The sequence below is a fragment of the Herpailurus yagouaroundi genome, unplaced genomic scaffold (genome assembly GCF_014898765.1).
Source record: "Herpailurus yagouaroundi ecotype Mexico unplaced genomic scaffold, PumYag 187, whole genome shotgun sequence".
Lineage (NCBI taxonomy): Eukaryota > Metazoa > Chordata > Mammalia > Carnivora > Felidae > Herpailurus > Herpailurus yagouaroundi.
The window spans coordinates 20,497,960-20,519,880 of record NW_024412418.1 but is presented as its reverse complement, the minus strand read 5'-3'; the positions used below and the strand labels follow the sequence as shown (position 1 = coordinate 20,519,880).

At 33.3% G+C, this 21,921-nt stretch overlaps 1 protein-coding gene across 2 annotated transcripts in view; it reads right to left on the bottom strand.

Moving 5' to 3' along the window:
- Positions 1-21,921, bottom strand: part of DCDC1 (doublecortin domain containing 1) — a 497,179-nt gene that overhangs the window by 370,269 nt on the left and 104,989 nt on the right. For both annotated transcript variants that reach the window (XM_040495539.1, XM_040495540.1), the window contains one exon: positions 11,562-11,728. In XM_040495539.1, coding sequence (XP_040351473.1) covers positions 11,562-11,728 — 167 coding nt within the window. The remainder of the gene's footprint in view (positions 1-11,561; positions 11,729-21,921) is intronic.

Below are 21,921 nucleotides of genomic sequence, written 5' to 3'. Positions count from 1 at the left end.
ACATTTAAAATGTTTTATTGCTAGTGTAAAAACAGTTGCAAAGGATGTTTTTTCCAGCTGTTGACAAATATTGGCATTACTAAATAAAAATGTTAAATTTTTCTTTTAAATCTATCCAGTGAGATTAAATATCAGTACAATTTTATATCAACCATCATCCATTTTTTTAAAATCCATGGAAAAGCTTTGTGGGGGCCTGGGTGCCTCAGTCATCTGAGCATCCAACTCTTGATTTTGGCTCAGGTCATGATCCCAGGTAGGACTGAGCCCCACATCAGGTTCCATGCTGGATCCTGCTTAAGATTCTCTCTCTCTCTCCCTCTGCCCCTCTCCCCTGCTCACGCTTTCTCTCTCTCCCTCCCTCTCTCTCTGTCTCTCTTTCTCTCTGTCTCTCCCCCTCTAAAATAAAATAAAATAAAATAAAATAAAATAAAATAAAATAAAATAAAATAAAATAAATATATGGAAAAGCTCTTAATCATAAAGTTTACCTGTTTCTTTTTCTCCTCAACTTCATATTTCTATCCCATTTCTTCCTTAACACAAACACATAAACAACAAAGGAAAGGTTCAGAGCCCTACAAGAAGTTTATGGCACCAATATTTCAAAATGTCCCTTTGTTTGATGTGCTAGAGGTTTTTATACTCCAGGGTGAAGCACCATAGTAGATTCATGATGAGGGAGAAGTATGCTCTGCCTAAGGATAATAAAAGATGGGAAAGGAGAAGAGGCATATACAACATTTGCAGGGAGAATAATTGTAGTAAAAAGTACACATGGAGGGATGCCTAGGTGGCTCAGTTGATTAAGTGTCTGATCTTGATTTCAGCTCAAGTCATGATCTCAAGGTCATGGGATCAAGCCCAGTGTCGGGTTCTGCACTGATTAAGATTTTCTCTCTGCCCCTCTCCCCAGCTCGTGCCCTCTCTCTCTCTCTCTCTTTTTCAAAAAAAAAAAAAAAAAAAAAGTACACATATAAGTTAAGAATTAGTCATCTATTCCTTAAAACTACTCTCCTTGCTCTTTGGGTATCTCCAGAGGAACAACTTCAGTTGACTTAACCTCCCCATTTCCCTAAAAACCTAGATGCCTTCCTGGAGGAAACATAGAAGGGCAGAAATTATGGGCATCTGAGCCTCGTTATCCACAAGGTTGCTACCTAAAAGAATGGTTAAAATTTTTTGCCTTAGTCAAATTTAGTTTTTACTTTTCTCTAGTACCATGAGTGACACCTTCTGTGAAAAGTCAAATCAAGTTTACACAAATTCTCAAAAAATACTTCTTTGCATATCCTGTACAGTGTGTGTATGAGTTTGCTTACTTGAAACATGTATCTCCTTCCTAGAGTAAACTCTAACATATGTTTTGCAAACTCAGTGACTTTCATTCCCTGTCCATAGTCTTCAACCACTCTAGGATCTTAGATGCTCCAATTCTGAGGATGAAAAAGGCCATTAGTCTCAGTCTTACATTCAAAATGGTCCATAATTAGCCATTTTCCTTACCTCCAAATAAAATTATACATACAATCAAAGAGATATAGTGACAGAATCATTTGAAAGAGACATTACAAAACTTTTGTCCCTTCACCAGATCATGCTCCCTATATGGGTTATGAATTAATATTTTTAGGGGTGCCTGGGTGGCTCAGTCTGTTAAGTGTCCAACTTTGGCTCAGGTCATGATCTCACAGTTCGTGGGTTCAGGCCCTACATTGGGCTCTGTGCTGAGAGCTTGGAGCCTGGAGCTTGCTTCAGATTCTGTGTTTCCCTCTCTCTCTGCCCCTCCCCCGATCATACTCTTTCTCTCTCTCTCTCTCTCTCTCTCTCTCTCTCTCTCTCTCTCAATAAGTACACATTAAATTTTCTTTAACTTTATATATTTTATTATAAAAAATAGAACAATTATATTGTGGGGGGGGAGGAGTGTTGACAGAGTTAATCTTAAGTGTCATCATGTAAAATATACCCAATGGTTTTTATATCCTCTTTTGACATTTCTTCATTATTATACTCTGAACCTCAAAAAAAAAAAAAAAAAAAAAGGGCCCCTCTCAACCTATGGGAGATCTTATCTACACCCACTGCTCTTATTTGCTCAACATCACTTCTTTCTTTTTTTGTATCAAGTACAACTTGTTTGAAAATAAATCTTACACACTCCTAACTTCATACCATTGCCTATATTAATCTCTTTTTAAAGCCCTCCCATATTTCAGTTAATGAAGCATACCTTGCCTACTAACTGCAAACATGGAGCTCCAGTCCCATTATAGCTCTGCCTTGCTGTCTCAACTCATTTTGCACAAGTATTTCAATTGCCTATGTATTATATTAATAATTAAGGTATTACTTATATGTGGAATCAAAAAACAAACAAACAAACAAAGGTCAAACTCATAGAAACAGACAGTGTAAGAGTGGTTCCCAGGGACTGAAAGTGTGGAAAATAGGAAGATAGGAAGAAGTTGGTCAGAGGGTACAAACTTTCAGCTATAAGATGAATAATATCTAAGATATGACATGGTAACTATAGTTGATAACACTGCATTATATATCACTGAAATTTTGCTAGAAGAGTAGAACTTAAATATTCTCCTCAAAAAATATATATAAATATATGAGGTGATGTATGTGTTAATTAACTAGATGGTAGGAATCCTTTCACACTGTAAACATATATTAAATCACTATGATGTACACTTTAAATATCTTACAATTTTGTCAATTATACCTGAATAAAGCTGAAAAAAATAATAAAGATGATGATAGCTTACCATGTCTCAGGTGCTGTGATAAGAGTTTTATACACATTAACTACTTAATCTTCATAACAACCCAATGAGGTCATTATTATTATCGTTGTTACTCTTATCATTATCTATAAATTGAGAGGACTGGATTCGATGGCCTCTAAAGCTCACTTCAACCTTAAAATGCTTTCATTCTATTTTTAATCTTTTTTATAAATTCCCATACAACATAGAATCTGTACCACATATTTTTAGTACTTGAGGACACACTAATAAGCATATCCTAAAAGTTTCATGTGCCTACACTTTACCTCCAAAACAAGAATGTAAGCTTCCCAAGGGCAAGGTATTGGACAGCTCTGCTGTATAATCAACCCTGGTTAATGAGCACATAAGGACTATTCAACATTTCATCATTTGAGTTTGTCTTCTTTGGCTGTCTAATTTTTTTTTTTTTTCATGGAGTAGGGAGATCTTTTCTCACCAAACAAGATTAGGTTAATTCAGTGACTGCCACAATCATAGTCCCTAAGGACACCACACCACATAGTTTATTTACAGGGATTTTGACACACATAGAAAGTCCTACATGTGTCCATCTGGTGGTTAGATGGCAAATAGGTTGTGGCCTATGTCAGGGTTTGTTTTTCTTTTCTTTTTTTTTTTTTTTCTTAACATAATTTATTTTGTTTTGTGAACACCAGAGTACGTATCTACCCAACCCTGATTTAAACCCTGACCATATTAAAAGAGCCTTTTTTATTTTATTAGTCATTGAATATAAAATTCAATGCCAGAAGTATAATTAGGGTATCTAGACTGAATTTCTTTCTGCTAGAACAGCACTGTCCAATAGAATTTTCAGTGATGATGTGGCTATTCGCATTTGAAATGTGGATAGTGAGACTGAGGAACTAAATAATTTTATTTTATTTTTTAATTATAACTAATTTAAATTTAAAAACCTCATGAGATTTTAATAGTGTATCAGGCAGTGCAGCTCTAGAAGATATAACTCACCTGTGGCTGGCCAAGACTAAAGACTAGGATCTTTTCAGTACTTTTATTTATGTTGTTATTCTCTTTTCTGAAACTTTGAATATTTACTTCCCAGTGACATAATAAGTGTTGATGAATAGTTTCTTGATGTATCCTTATCCATGTATATGATTTGCTTTATTTAGGAACTTGAAATATCTTAAAAATTTAGTAACAGTATCCTGATTATTTTTAGGAAATTATGTAAACTTGATTTTCTGATATAATTAATTTGAAAAACTTTGAAGACAGTGATAAATTAATGCTATACTCCTTCGCATCTTTGTTGCATACATAAAATATGGGCAAATAATGAGTTATATTATTTAAAAATCAGTCATTTATTGCTTTAATTAACATGTATTCAAGCTAATGCTATTAAAAACAACAGGTGAGAGGAAACCCATTATATGTCTCTTAATAAAATAAAGCAAGGCAACGATTTCCAAAACGTTTACTCTGCATCTTCTTCATCAATCAGTAGTTAATACTCAAAGATTTTTAACTAACAATCAGTGACAACACTGATCAATTTGAATAGAAAATAGAAAATGCTAGTCAATCCTCAAGACAGTTGGTTTTCCTCCCCCTAGGAATATGCCTTCAATACTGCTTTAGTTCTTCAGGGGGAAAAAAAAATTCATATTCTTGTCCATTCACACAAACCTCTCGGTGAGCATTATTGTTTTGGGAGGAGGGGGCAGCAGGCAGGGGGCCCAGGATGTTGACGGAACAGATAGGATGTCAGGTGAAGATAGAATGCTGTGCCCTCTCTAACCAGCTGAAGACTCGGCATGATTGTTTTCTTACAAATAATACCTGTGGGTGTTGAAACTGTTCAGGGAATCTATCAAACACACTCTTTCACTTTGCTGCTGTAACTCTATAAAATTTATTCTCATTTCAAAAGAGTCATAGGCAATAATACCTGTAGGTGGTTGAGTAATTTAAAGAAAATTTGTCAGGTCTACTTTCACTTACTTTACCAGAACAATTCTATACTTATTTGGAGGTTTTAAAATGCAACATTTTCTATTCAGTATGATTAAAAAATTGCAAAATAAGAGCCCCTTATCTAAAGAGTTGTCTTAAACTAAATATAAGTAAAGAAAATATAATATTAGGATGTTTTAGAATAAAACTTTGATCCAAAAAGGAAAATAAATTAATGCTGTTTTTCCATTTTTTTATAATTATATAAATAATTCACACACAGATGTACGAGAACAGAAAATACCTGACCGGTGTGACATTAGGAAAAAATATATTACTTTTAATGCCAAATTATCATTCTCAGGAAATCATTCTCAGGAAAATCTGAAGGCTTAGGTCTATAAACTTATAAAAACTATCTACACAAATTGAAAAATATACAGATGGAAGAATAAAGGTAATAACCTTTCCAGATTAATTAACTTTCCTTGGTAAGTCATCAATATCCATATTAAGTTTACTTTATATTAAGTATCATAAAACACTTAAAGGTAGACTTTAAAAATTTTTGTATTATGCAACTGACATTTTTAGTCATAAGTTCAGAGGGAGAAAAGTTCAATAATGCTTAGTTTAAAAATGTATTTTCTGTATTAATTCATTTAAAAACATTAAAAAGTTAATTAAACATTTAATTAATCAAAAAAGTGAGAACTAACACTTTTTAAAGTGTTTATTTAAAAGTGAAGATATATTTTCAATATCCAGATGGAACTTACTCTTCATTAAAATGTTTACAATCACATAAGCAGGAAAGTTTATCGTCATATACAAAATTACTTTAAAATATCATTTTTAAATAAGACCTCTTACTTGGTTCTTAATTTTTGAGGGAGTGTTTAATATTAATAAAAATAATATTTTGAATTGAAAGGGACCCAACTGAGATGCTAATAAAGCTCTCTGTTTCCATGTAACTGAATTATCAGGAAAAAAAAAAAAAAAGGAAAAAATCTTTAAGCTTAATTTTTTTCCAAAGTGAGTTATTCAATAACTAGTTTTCATGGTAAAAAGTTCAAATTTGAGCCAAAGATACATATTTGATACTTGGTAGTATAATTCTAAGAGAATTAGAGAAAAATACAGATTAGAAAATTTTTCTCCTGACCTAAACAGCTTTATGACAAATCAAATGAAATGTTCCATGAAGATAAATGATGGAAAATAAACTATTTCAATATTGTTTCCTGTTTTATCTATCCCATCATGGTTTTTGTCCCTCTCTGTAATAATTACCTATGCACAAACTCTAGATGGCAATATTGCACTTACTGTACTTTCAAGAAAATTGTCACAGTCAGTCCCCACATATCCTCTTTATCAACATTTTATGTGCCACGGATCTATAGCCTCTTATTATAAGTGTAATGAAGCAGAAGTTATTGAAGCATTTTATTGATTGCTCAGATCACAAGTTTACTGCCATACTGAATTGGCACCTTACTCACTGAAGCAAACTGCTGACACCTTTTTTAAAAAGTGACAACTACATCTATTTCATGACCAGAAATCCATTTTCATCTCTATCAAGACAAGAATGCAATTTTCACTTCATTTAACTGATGTTAGGCCTGCTCAAAGCATGACACTTAGAAAAAGACACAAGTTTAAGGTTCTTAAAATACTTCAAGTAACTAGAATGCAGCTTGGTTTCAGGAAAAAAAAAAATCAACAATCATTCAAATCTACAAACAACCTAATATTCTATAAAATTATCTAGCAGAAACTTAGAAGTAGTTTTCAACCACTTGAAACTACTGCAACACAATTGTAATGTTTTTAATAGTAAGTTGTATTTATATATTATTGATTTTGCTCCAAGCTTTTGAAAGACATCAAGAAGTTCACAACTGAACTATTTTGGGTGTTGCCCCACTAAGGCTAAATCAAGGAAACAGCCCAATTTCTAGTGTATATATAGATGGGGATCCTGTTTAGAGCAAATGACTATAGTTAACAACACTATATTATATGCTAAAAGTTGTTAAGAGAGTAGATCTTGAATGTTCTCACCACAAAAAAGAAATGGTAATTATGTGAGATGACAGAGGTGTTAACTACCCCTACGATGGTAATCATTTCATTACATGTAAGTGTATCCAAACATCATGTTGTACACCTTAAACTTATACAAAGTTTTATGTCCATTGCATCTCAATTAAGCTGGGAAAAAAGTAGCTGGCATACCAATAATAAAGTATACATAAAGAATGAAATAGAAATAGTTACTCCTTCTGTCATGTTAAGACCAATAAATGACTTTGAGTGACCTAAGATACAAGATATAAAAAGACAAACTTTCAACACCTCTTTTATGGGGATTAAAATATTAACATTTCTTGGAAAATACTTTTTGCAATCAACAAATTCTGTCAGTACGAAATGTAATTCAAGTATATTTTGAACTCAATCTATTCTGAGTAGAATTATATTATTATTTCTTTGCTACCTAAGTATCAAACTGATTAAGAGCGTGGGTACAGTGGGCCAACATTAACTTAGGAAAGTTTTTAAACAAAATCTAGAGCTTTGGTAGAGGTTAGTTTAATGTAATAATAAAATACATTTCACTGTTAAATTGCAAAACTAATATATGCTATAGTTGGATGGTCATTTCCTCATCTAATTACATGCCTGCAAAATAAAGTTATAGTACAATTCCAGTTTAGAAAGTGAAACCCAATCTCTGAAATAGAAATTCAGTGTCTGAGATTCTTAAACCCAAGACATCAAATATAGAACATTTAGAAATAGCATGTAACAGCATTCAAAAACTACCTTGTTTAATTAATAATTAAAAGGACCACATACACAAAAAGCTTAAATCACTTAGGCAGAAAATTATAGTTTTCAATAAACTTCATTAAATAATGGTCTACTACAAACAGCCCAAGTACATATTTCCAAATGAAAATTATAGAAATAAAACATTTCCTTTAGCTTCAGACATAAATAGAAATTGTCAGGTTGTTTTTTTTTTTCAAGTTTAGAAAATGCTTGAAGAGTTTAAGAAATATTTGGGTGTATTTTCGTTATTTATTGTTTTTAAGTAATCAACAAACAAAAATTTAATTTCAAAGTTGATCATTTCTTTCCAAAATATGGAAAATGAGAAGTAAAATTCAAAACAACCCTTCAAATTTTTTCATATCTTAAATTCCACAAAGGCTATGATTTTCTTCATAATTAAGATGGTGATTGCTAAGATATCATAGTTAGATACTCATTTCCTTTGTTTCTGTCTGAATTTTAAAAATGACTATGCAATCTATAACAACTGTTAAGCTATACTGTGAACCACTTTAAATGATTAAAGCTGGATATTTATGAACTCTTTTTGAAACTATTTTAAGAGTGCAATGCATTCATTATTTAAAAGTATCTGGGAATTTTGTTGGTTGGGGAAAAATTCAAAGAAGTATCAAAATTAAGACGACATTTCCAGTAATGAATGTTTCCCAAAGATCATGTTTGTACTTAAAATCAGTCATTCCAAATCATTATTTATATAGCTTCCTGGCACAGCTCCATGGACTTTCATGCATCTCTACAGTGTTTCTGAACAGACTGACATATATTTTGTTTACTGACAGCAACTAAAAGCTCTACGTAGGATCATAAATAAAGAAGATCATGTTTAAAAATCACTAATATCATTTTAAAAGGTAGTGCAGGCTTGTGTTTTGGCCTCTGTTTAGCTGTGTTAGGCCTATGAATGACAGCTTCCCTGCTTGAAGCACACAGAAAGCACAGCCTTCCTCATTCACTGACAGGACTGTGGCCTTTTCACACGTTCCTTCCACAGCAGTGTTTGTCCCCAAACACTGGAACTCGACACAATGGCATTCCTCCTTCAACACCCCCACCAACAGCACCACTACTTAACAAGAATGCTAATGAGATGAACGGGCCCTGTCGCTGAAAGTGTTAACTGCATTTCATAGGAATGCATTTATGCTACTTCAAAGATTACCAATTAAATAGATTCTGCTTAGCTCTGAGCAATTTCTAAGATGTTTCCACTTTTAAGGAAATGAATGTGATAAATGTAAGACAAAGTGACTTTATGCTGTCCTATATATAATATCTCATTTTATATACATGAATCAGTATAGACTTAAGACCACACTAATGTAGTGGGCTTAATTCAGTTGCATGCTATAATAGCCAAGTTAAAGTTAAAAACTGAAAAATGAATATGTTTATAAACACAAAACCAGTAGTTCTGACTTTCCTTTTAAAGCTTTATGATCACAGTTTATTTGAAAGAAATTTCCTTTGGGAATCCCAAAGCATCCAATTTAAAGTTTGTAATCTTTTGATAGAATCTCAGTAAAACAATATTACTGTTTTTATATATGATCTCAGAAGTGAAATGAATAGAAATGATATCGAGAGTTCATATAATTCTGCAAGTTTAGGTTAGTTAAAAACAAATAAGAATCATCATCCATTTCCATTTTACCTAATGATTCCTCAACACAATCTTATATAAAAGTAAATAGAAAAGGCTATTCCTAAGGTCAAATGAAGTAAATGCAGTTCAAATAAAGTTCATCAATGCTAAGAAGGATATCTGCTAAGAAGTCCTACTCACAAATAAAGCAACTGCCAGGCTTAACACTTAGACACTGATGACCTGATAATGGCACCACTACAGTGACTTTTCTAAACACTGCAAATAATTTTAAATTAAATCATATTATTACAATGCAAAAGAAAAGAGGCTCAAGAATACATACAATTGGGCATATCTAAAATAAATAAAAATTTGCATGGAAATGCATAATAATTTTCTATTTCCTTTTCTTCACTTTTATATCTTAAAATAAAACCTAGACAAGTATCATATTAAAACTGTTGAACGCAAAGCTTTAAGCTATTACAACTTAGCAAAAGTAAAAGGTTTAGTTAGGAAGGGCAAAGAGCCTAGGTTCTTGAAATATGTCCAAATTTGGCATAATGTTGATGATATAGACAACCTCAGAGATGCTAAACATGTTAATTATTGTTCATATTTTGTTCAAAATGTATTTTTCATCAATTTTGAGTCATAAAGAAATCTTTAATATCAAAGCAGCAAGCAATTCTTAAAACATTTTCTTTTTTCACAATACACAGAACTCCTTTCACTCTAGTACAACTGTATATACTTATTTCAATTTTAGATGTTTAGGATAATGGAAAAAAAAACAAGTTGTTAACTATTTTCTGAGCAGTTTCTTATCTCTAACATCCTCACTTTTAATAAAACTTAGAAAATGATTTACGTTTTTTTAAGATTTGATTTAAACAGTGCTTTTCTTGCACTAGAGTATGGTCTCATTTTTTTTTAACATCGAATAATTTTAAACTAATAGGTGGAATCAAATCACTTAATACCAAATAAATGATTATAATTAAACTGGTCATAATCCATTTTATAATATAATTGTATCTTAAAGGTTAAATAATATTTCAGTTTAAATAATTGAATCAAAAATACAACAAAACATATTTCTACCAGTTTTTATATATGATACTGGTTTGATAAAGAATACTTTTTAAAAGTTTGGATTTTTATTTTTCATATTTATTATCATAAACAGCCTTAACTATGATAATTATTAATCCCATTTCTTGATCCACTGAAATTAACTAACTAAGCAAACAATCACATTTTGAGAATAAAAGTTTCTCATGGGAAGAGATTTCTTGCTAGTTCTGGATACCTTAGTTCAAGAGTTTCTTCTAGCCAATACAAGTTGAACTTTTCCAAACCAGACAGCAGGAGGTGCTGTGTGAACACTGAGACCGAATGGCATTCTTACCTCCCATCCCCCAGCACACACACAATAATAGCAGAATGCTTTCAAAATATTCATTTTTCAGTGGCCTGTGGCCTGAGATAATGAGCCCAGTTCTAAAATGGAACCTTATAGTTAGAAATGGAAAACCTAGACTTTATTTAACATGGTAAAATGTATGCTTAACTTCTTAAGACCAAGTACAAAGAGGATTCTAAAAATGTGGTAACTCCATTTTTATTTTATAAATGGCCATCGTCATTCTGCTTTGCAATGTGAATTCTACTTTAGGATAAATCAAAGTCCCTATAAGTAGTTATAAAAAAAAATCAGTCTTTACACACACACACACACACACACACACACACACACGCACACACACACACAGAGTTATAGGATGGGATACTTAGAAATTAAAGGACAAAACCAATTTTAAACTGATTCAGATATATTAGTTCTATTTCTTTACTTTATAAACATACAGGTTAAATAAGCATAAATGAAGTGAGTTAGTCCTGACAAGAAATTAATTCACAATTTCATTTCGCAGAATGTGATTGGTTTACATTTTAGCCCAACTTCTACAACAGCAATTCTGATTTCATACTGAAAAAAAAAAAAGAAAAGAAAAGAAAAAAGAAAACTGAACATTAAAACCTTCAACTGCTTTAGGAGCTATTCATTTTCTTGCTTAAAGTAACTGTCTATAGAAATTCCACATAAGGAGTTGCCTTCGCTTTGCACAGTATGCAGCAAGAAAAGATGAGACATATGACATCCCATACCAAAAGACAGATACAATTAGCCCCATTATTGTTGGCTTTGAGATTACAGAAGAAGCATTTTGGCTCCCTAACGGGCACTGAGTTCACAAAATACATGTCACGGTTTTTTTTTTTTTTTTAATGACACAATGCCAATCATTGCTTCTATACAACCAAGTACATTTTAAAACACAGAATAAAGCAAGTTTGAAAGAGGGGTGACTCACCTGTTTATAATATTTTTTTGCAGACTTTAGTCGTTGGTACAAGGCCAAAAGAACTCCTTGGATGTACATCTTAGCTCCTGAGGGGCTGAAACCTTCTCCCTTAGAGACCCAAACTGGTCCCCGCAAAGGTGTGATGGAATTTTGCAGGCATTTTTCAAGCAGAGGTACTATGCAAGAAAATAAGGGAAAATAAATTCTTTTGACCCAACTGAAATGCACTGCCTGGAACATAGCCCCAGTACCAGAACTAACTCTTAACATCTATTATTTATATCTGACCTGGGTTAAGTCTTACAGAGGCAATTCCTGCATTACCAGTGGCCACCATGAAGGATGTATTTATATTGAGACACCCCCCCATGCAAGACTCATAAGCTTTGTGAGCACACCTGAATAGTCCTGAAGTGTGCCTAACTAGCTGCACAGAGTGTCATGGTGTGCACTGATTGCCTTATCTTCTCATTTATCACAGATGAGTTGGAACCAACCTTGCTGAAATCTACTCGCATTGTCCTGATAAAATTGTAAGATCCATGTTGTTTCTGTATATAGCTTCCCATAGAGGAGTCTATATACCTAAAACATCACATCTGGAAATTATTCATAAAATATAATCCACACCTTCATAAGCCATGCTATTCAAGTCTTTTCACTGCCATTGATTAAATAACCCATAAAAACAGGGTGGCAAGGCTGTTTAAAAATAAAAGGGAGCATCTTAAGCAAGCATTTTATCATACCTTTTTGTTTTTAAGTTTCTGGCATATAAGCTAGTCAACGATTTAGGAATGCTATTCCAGCAAGCGTTTTGTAAACAGAGAGAAGATATTTACTTGTTGGCCTGTATTGCAACATCTATACTGGACTTGACAGACATGTTTATACACTTTTTCACACGATTAGCTTATAAAGTCTTTCTAGTGTAAAATAGTCAAATAACATGGCAGCTAGCTAACATTTTTCAAGATTTAATTTCCCTCTGAAATGCCAGAAATAAAGAAATAAAAAAAATCTTACACCCATTTGGGAACCCAGAAAAGTGAAAGGATATCATTTTTTAACTTGGTCTTAAGTATACACATGTGACATAGTATAAACATACAAAATAACTATATGGCTTGGCTACCTTATTCTGATACATATTTCTACTAGAAAAGAAATTAAATAGATCACCAGCAAAGAAAATAGCTCCTAGCTCCGTGCCATTGGTTATGTTATATGTGGCATATTTTATGCAGAGAGGCCTAGCGTAGCAATCTGGAAATTGAATTACAATTAGGTTCAGCTGAGCTGCTGAGCCGCTGAGTTATGCAAATGGCCTTTGCTACTGGTATTCTGCTGAATTTTGCTCTTAGTAAAAAAGTTATGCATTTTATGGCACTAAGTTCTGCAAATCTCAACCATAGCACAATTTAAATTCTTTCTAATGTATTCAACACTAAGGAGAAGGTTGGAAATAGAACTTAAGCTTTTCTAAAACTACTATAAAGTTAAAAGAAAATTATGACCCAGTGACTATTTAGACATCTTTAGATGTGTGCATGAAATTCACTCACCCAGCCTCAGAAATTAATTCCTAAAATTCACATATCAAAACCATGTTTATCCCCCTGGAGCAACTGTTTTTCTCTGTAAGTGTTGTCGTAACAAATACCTCAAACTTTTACAAAATATAAGATCATATAAACTATGAAGTAATGAAAAATAAAAAATAAACGTACATCAGAATTGCAACCCTTCAATCTTTAAGAAAAATTCACAATATAAATCAATCTTGATTATAATTTTTCCTAAAGAAAACTAGCTTAAGAATGATCAGTGCTTTCAGTTAACTGCATTCATACATCATTATGTATTGAGTTTTAACTTGTAAACTTTTAATTTGGTACACTTATTGAACATACCACAGTTTTTGAATATGGAAAGGCATTACATAAATAGCTATTAAGTTGAAATAATTTAAAGCAAACTGAGAAGTAGGTAATAAACTTGAATGATCTACATCCTGGATTTAATCTTGAATTTAAACCTGAGAACATGTTATCAGATTCTCCAGTCCTATAGTTTTATTCATCCATGCTTGCCACAAAATAACTTTCAAATTCTTTAAGTCAGCCCAAGGGATTCCAAAGTATAATTTCATAGATCTTCTAATACAAACTCTACTTTTTGCAGGTTTGTGCCCTCTTAAATAAAAATTTAAGAAAAAAAAAGGTAAAGTTTAGGGAAAAAAAATTATACCAAAATGCAAGCAGTGTCAGAATTGATATAGGATAGAAAATAGCTCCCATGCTCCACATGATTTATGTAATTAGGAATACTATGGAAACCAGAAATAGCAAAGCAAAGAAAGCAGTATTCACAAGCAGGTTTTATAAGAGACTTCAGAATCTGCTCTGAACTTGTTGAATAATCTGTTCAGTATTCCAGAATCTCCCTGCTGGAGGCAGGGTCCTCATTATAACCACAAGAGTGCTAATAAAGGTTAGCCTCTGAACTAGGGATTAGAAGGCTCTTTTCTTTTTGGAAGCTGCAAACTAGTAACTTTGATGATCTTCTTGAAAAGGAAGACAAAGCACACTCCAAGAACAAACAATGTTTCCACTAACTAGGAAGGTACAGAAAACATAAGAAAATGATACGCCCTAAGTACTGAGAAAGGAAGTATAAATATAAGCCTAATCTATTTAAAAAATTAAATTTATTAATCAGTTAGAATACTTCCCATATAAAAGGAGACTTGACCTAAAATGATAGTTTTGAAATATAATAGAAAATTTGATTAAAAATAAGTCAGTTGGCTTTTCACCCCCAACCATAGATTTTTTTTAATGTGTGAATTATTTTTTAAGGATTTTGGTGGATATTCTTAATATTCTATACCAAAGACAACTCATAAGTGTTCTTAACCAATGGTTTTCTTTTATGTAGAGTTCTTTTTCACTCAGTTTCTGAAGCAAAGTGCATTCTATTAAAGAAGACTATTGCATAAAGATGTGGTGCAAAAAACAAAGGCAATTATTTAGAGAGGACAATAGACACTTTTCAACCTTGGAAAGAGCATAAACCTAGATGTTGCTATGAGCTAACAAGGCCCATGAGAGATACTCAATGAAAAAATAAGTCTTTCCCAGTGAATGAACTCCAAGGTATTACTTTGTGCATAAACCACGAGTTTCTCCTTCAAACTACTACTCATAAATATTGCCTCAGAAAGGTTAGCTGGCTGCTATCTTCCTATATTCCTTTAATATTTCTGTGTAGAGCTACACACAGCATTTTGTCTTAGGTTTGAGGCCTTAATTACAGGTGTTCTACCTATTTGCTCCTATTTACATAGTTGCAACAAGAGTTTCGCTTTCCTGTATCTCAGTATTTTCATTCAATAGGGCCTCAACACTTTTATTAGATAAGTGGTTTGGAAATTAATCATTCATTAAATTTGTCAATAAGCATAGATCAGTCAAATGTGATCATTCCATTAGGATCATTACCACCACTGCAGAGGTGCAGTTATGAGGTTGATAAGCTTTTTATCCATTTTGTTTATTCTCAAGTTATGACTGCAGGGAAAACTGAGATGAATCCAACAGTCTCATTGTGTTTGGAGTTAAGATTGAGGATGCTAAGTAAATAGGCCATGTGACCAAAAGAAGTAACTTCATTGGGTAGAGTTAATATTGAGCATCACGGGTAAATCGATCATATGATTAAACATAGTAGCTATTTTAATATCATATCTAACAAGTGATACTTTTCTTACTCACGCCATTCCACTTCCCTTGCATTTCTTCCTCCTTTTTTCCACTTGTTAATATATTCTTGTCCTTCAAGGTTCATATCAAATGTTACCTTCTTTGGCAAAACATCCCATGTTATTTAGGCAGAATTAACTGCTCCCTCCTCTATGTTTCCCAGAGCATTGTTTATAATTTTATTTTCCACTGATTGATTTGAATTAATCCCTATCTTCTCCACTCCCACTCCCATCCTCTGGCATATCACAAATGCTTTAGGGTTCTGAGGCCATAGAATTTTTTAGTTTGGCAAAAGCAGTGTTTAATAAATGTCTACCAGATGAATAAATAGTACGTTGGATATACTGTGGACAGTCTTTTAGGAACTATACACAATCACCTAAAATCTGTAACTTTCTATGACCAAATGAAAATTTGATCAAAATTTAATAAGTATTAATATCCCAGAATTTTGAAACACATTTAGAATATGTACAACTGTTTTGCCTTAATTTTCCTTATCAAACGACCTTGAAGACTCAGAAGGAAAGTAAATACAAAAGAAAATGATACAATTTGGCAATGAAGCATTAACAAGCCAGGAGAAGGCCAGAGGTGGGTATTTAAAAAGTCTTGGAAAAGCCTCATGTGCATTATCCTACCATGTCATAAATCATGTTACTATGGGAAAAAGCACACCATAAAACTTATGTAACACAGCAAAAATATTAGTTACGATCAAAATAGCTATTATAAATAATAAAGATGATATCCTCTAAGATACACCATATACAATGAGTTCAAATGCTATTCATATAGAAATAAGCTATTCCATCTTCAAGAGGACCTTATATTAAAATCACTTCATCACTGATAAGAAGCTTGAACTTATTTGGATTCACCATGGGGGCAGTACAAGGATTTCTGACAAGGAGACAAATATCTCTCTAAAGAGAAACCACAAAGCTGATGGAACTTACCAAGTAGAAATAGACTGGAATGTCTGTGAAGTTCTATACCTAGAGAATATAGATCTCTTTCCAAAAGCAACATCTTACATTAAAAGAGGCGCTTTGTATACTCATTTGAATCTACTATGGAAAGCTAAAAAGAGGATTTTTTAATTAATATATTTTCAAAAAGTACTAGAAATAATCAAAGGCTTTAATAACCTGCTGTGAATTAAAAATTAAAATTCATGCCAATTAAATATTCAGAATCATAATTTACATAATACTGTAATTTTCACATTTCAGTCAGAGTACATGAGACTATGAAAAAAAAAAGAGCACTGCCCAGAGCATAATTACCTATAAAGAAACTTCTATGTGCTCTTTGGCAGCAAGTTTCAGATCTCAGTCTTAAAATACTCAGCTATTGTTAGCAGGGCATCATTAGGAAATTTCCTACCAATTCAGTTGGAATTTATTTTTAAAATGAAGTTTATCTAAAAAGTCTTTTTTGGATGAAACAAAGTGAGCTCTTTAAAGATACTAAGACTTGACTGTCTCCCATCCAGGGTGTATGCCTGGAGGGAGTGTGAGTTAGTGCCAAGGTATGTGTGTGTTTTAATGCTCTGCATCCAGCTCTAGGTAATAGTTGAAAAGCTCCCGGTCTCAGAACAACCAGCAGATGCCACTCAAAAGCATGGTCTGCTGGGAAGATTGAATGATGTAAAGCATACTGTCTCCAGTGTTGCTTGATTTATATCAGTATATTCTTATTCAAACAAAACTAAACTAACAGCTGCTGCGTACTTTTGTTTATATGCTATATGTCAAATGTTATTGTCCCTAAGGTACTTATGTGAAAAGATTTAGCAGTCATATTCTTAAATACCGATGCCTACCCAAATTTGGATGCTTCCTCCACTGAACAAAATGACAAGCACACGATTGCTATACTTAGAGCAATCTTTCACAGCTGCTTTAGTTTTTCAGTGATCCTATTAAACTGACGGCATATTGCCTGTGGGGTCTACAGTGTTATAATACTGCTGTAAGAGACATTGATTTGTATGATAGGATCAAACAGAATAGGGATGCATTGGGGGGAAGAATTTCATAGGTCATATTGTTTTTACCTGAGTAAAATTTAATTTAGACATTGTGACCTTTACAGAACACCTGGTTATTTTAATTGCTGATGTGTGGATGAACGTTGACATTGGGGCTTAGAAAGTATGAAATCTTAGGTCTCTTCTGTTCTGAAAATGCATCCTGAGTCATGTCTTTTCTTAAACTGAACGAAGTAGCTGTGCATTAAATATGCTGGCACATCTTCTGCTTGAGCAAGTGGACCGAAATGGTGTGAATTGTTAATGCCTTGCTGCTTTGGTTCACGGCTTGTGATTGATCATTTGTAACTATATCTACTCCTTGTTCCATGAAATCAAGTATGGAGTAATGGGTTCATCAGATTTTGGGGTTAAATTGAGAGTGAAGAGGTACTGTGTGTGGAAATAAGAGTTGCCATGTTCAGGGCTGGCCTTGTAACAGCATGGAATCTAAAGGCGATATTCAAAACCACTTCACTCATCATACGCTTACTGATTCTGAATAGGGCCCATTTGCAGGGGACATTTGGTAGTTTTCCAATACGCTTTATGCCTCTTTCTACTGCCACCACCATGCACATCTTTTTTTCATACGTCCCAGTAGCACATTGGTAGAACAGGTCAGCATACACAATTCATTTATTTAAATAACTTGGTTTATACAAGTAGAAATAAGCTGGCATTCTATTGTGTCTTGCCCTCCCCCTCAACAAAAATAATACTGTGTGGGTCTTTAAAAATACAAGTTATTTTGTGAACTCAGTTCCTTGAGTATCTTAAATATCTGATATTTAGTAATAATGTAACATAACTTGCTTGAACTGATATAGGTATAACTAAAGTTTACTTAAATATTGAGAATAAACTGTATCTAATCTATTTTGTGTGGGTATGGCCTATACCAATACATAGTAATTGAATATATATGACCTGCTTTTGCAAACTTTAAAGCTCTGTACAAAAATTTGAGGTGTCATCTTAGTTTTGGAAAATGCAAAACATGGAACTTAAGTGAAACCAACAAAAATTAGCAGTAAAGGCCTTTAGAAAGGTCATTATATAATTGTTTGCTGTAACAACTGATACCTTTTTACATTATTATTTTTTATTTTTATTATTGCTGAGAAAAGCTTAACCTAAATGGTGTTAACTGAGGCACCAATTAACTTTTGACCCATTAGGAAAAGATATAATAGAAAACACAGTAAAACTTAGAAACACAATCAAATATACAAAGCACTTAATGTGTAAGTACCATTAAAAGCAACCTAATTGTAAAATGTTTCTTTTTTTTTTAAGATTTTATTTTTAAGTAATCTCTACACCCAACGTGGGACTTGACTTTAACAATCCCGAGGTCAAGAGTCGAATGCTCTACTGATTAAGCCAGCCAGGCACCCAAAAATGTTTCAAAATTCTACTGTTACATTGTAAAGTATCAACGAATACAAATCTAAAAATTTTTCTTTTTCTTTTTTCTTGTTTGAAAGCAATTATAATAATAATACTTGACAGACACATACCTAATTCAGACAGCCCTACAAGAATCAGATAATGTGGATAAAGCTGTTTTGGTCTCCTTGGATGAAAATTCTAAGTCAATATATTACATTTACATATTTTATTTAGGATTATATATATATAAATAATATATATATTATTTATATATATAATTATATATATATAATTATATAATTATATAATTATAATATATATATAATTATTATATATATAATTTGTAGTTTAAATGTGATAAACTAAAGTCTTTATAGTTTCAGCAATTAAAATGCGGGGTTCCCTTTCAATGTTTATTTCTCCATGCTCATTTCACAAAAGTAGAACTATATAATGTATGTAAACTATAGTAGAACTATATAATGTATGTAAAAAGCTATAATTAGCTTTTTGCATAATTTGTCTAATATTCTATTTTTTTTTCAACGTTTATTTATTTTTGGGACAGAGAGAGACAGAGCATGAACAGGGGAGGGGCAGAGAGAGAGAGGGAGACACAGAATCGGAAACAGGCTCCAGGCTCTGAGCCATCAGCCCAGAGCCCGACGCGGGGCTCGAACTCACGGAACGCGAGATCGTGACCTGGCTGAAGTCGGACGCTTAACCGACTGTGCCACCCAGGCGCCCCAATTTGTCTAATATTCTAAAAACTCTTATGGGGAAGAAAACAAATCTATACTGAGTCATGTTCTTTCACATGGAGAACTTTGTTAAAAAAATTGTTTTATAACAGATAATAGCAATTAAGCAATTAGTGTTCATTGGTAATTATTCTTATATTTTTAATAATGAATTTCTAGGATCACTGACAAGTCATTAGAGCCAGGCTAAGATTTTTGGTTCAAAGACTCAGAAATAGATAAAAAACGAAAGCTAGAAAGACAAACCCAACAAGATGGAAAGAGCAAGGATTTGGCTAAAACATTACATAAATACTGAAGCAAATTTAGCCCAACAAAACCTAGGAGTGATGATCATATCTTCATGAATATAAAAAACAGTCTATGTTTTAAGGACTTCAAAAGGGAATTTCTGACAGATATTAAAGAGTTTATGAGCAGATTAGACTGCTTTGTGAATGCTCACATCACACAATTCTGCATTCACACATTTAATAAAAGATGGAAGTGATCCAATTATAAAGGGAGTTCTCCAACTGCCACCAAAAAAAGCCTTTTCTTTAAGTCAAGACATTAAAAATTCTTAATATTCTCTATAGATCAATAGTAGAATTATAAGTCAGTGATTACCTTCTGTTTTTGTACAAGCAACAAGAGAAGCCCAACTCTGATGCTTGGAGGTCATTAGGAAACACTGAGGGCCATGTATAAGAAACCTTGGAACCAAGGCAAAGTCACAGGGTGCACAGGTCCCAAGGGAAGTCAGAAGACACCTCCTGAGAGGCATATTTCCCACACAAAAGGGCTTTTAACTGGCTGCCTTCATATATTCTAATGCACCTTAGAGAGATTTAAGGGCTGATTCACAACTATTAGCATTTGGCATCCCTCTTCAGCAAGAGGTCTGAAGCTTTACATTTCATAAAATATGAGAAATAAAGGTAAATAGGACTGGGACCCAAGGATTGAAAAGAGACAATGTATTTAATTTTAAAGAAGATATTTTAGCCATAAGTTTGATCTTAATTCCCTGAAAAGTTCTAGAAGAGATTATAAGATGAACAGTGTTTGAACTCTTAGAAAAGTAAATAGTAATCGTGAGAACCCATATGGAGCAACTAATGTATTAAATAAGTATTTAATGAACAGACAGGGAGATTCTTGGGGCAAACAGGAAGACTCTTGGGGAAATTCTTTACATGGGGCTTGACATCTCTAACACCAGCATATAATTATCATTTCTTCCAGTGGGAAGTAGGTCCCAATAGACTACAGCTACCATCTATTATCCTTAAGCAAGGACCACTGCTAAATCTGCATGTCTCTTCTGAGGTAACTGGGTATAGCTGCAACAAAGTAGGAGAACATATAATGTCTACAAATCTCCTGGTTAGATCCCCTGTTTAGAAATAATCGCTTTCCTTTAATGCTTCCATGTAAAAATTATAGAGAAGTATGTCGTGTAGTATCCAAAACAAGGCAAAAGAAAGTTATGAGTAGATGCTGCCTTGGATCCCAGTTTCTTTCCTGGGGAAAATAATAAAAGGAATGAGAATGAACACACATACACAAATGCACACATGCACACCTGCACGCACAAACACACAGCTGTCCCTTTATGGGGCTTGACTGAAGGCTGTAGGTTACATATATACCCTTCTGAGTTACTCACTCCTAGCTAAGAAAGCAATGCCACTTACAGAGCCCAAACCATCTGGACCATTGCAAAATTCCACATTTAGCAGAACAGAAACTGTAGTACTAGCCACAAATGGGTAGTACTAGGCATTTTTGGGGCATAGAGAAGGGAGCATTTGACTCGACTCCTCCTCAGTGTCCTGAATTTTTCACTCGCATTAAAAGGAATTTGAGCACAATGCTTCTAGACAAGGGCAGCAACCCGAAATTTTATACTATTTTATGATATCTGCTCTACATTCTTTAGCCCTGAATTAAACATGGGAATAGAGACAAGACTACAAAATCTCTATATACATGGAGCTTACAGTCTAGTGGAGAGACAGATATTAAACAAATAATTCCCCAAGCAGTTTTATGAAGTACAATTGTCACAATTACTATATACAGGGTGCTATTAGTATAACAGGGATACCTGCCCTAGACAAGGGAGGAAAATAGCATCAGAGCAAGGCAATGTCAGGGAAGCATTTCAGAAGAAGAAATATTTAACATAAGACCTTAAGATGAGTAGGCAACTGCTTGCAAGTGGGATGGGGTGAGAGAAAAAATCCAAGTAGGGAAAACATTATATGGCAAGGTACTGGGGCATGAAGAAGAATAAAATGAGGAACAGAAATGAAAAAATAAGGTGACTTGAGTGCAGTGATGAAGAAGTCAGTAGTACTGGCACAAAAACAGACACAGAGACCAATGGAATAGAATAGAAACCCCAGAACTAGACCCACAAACGT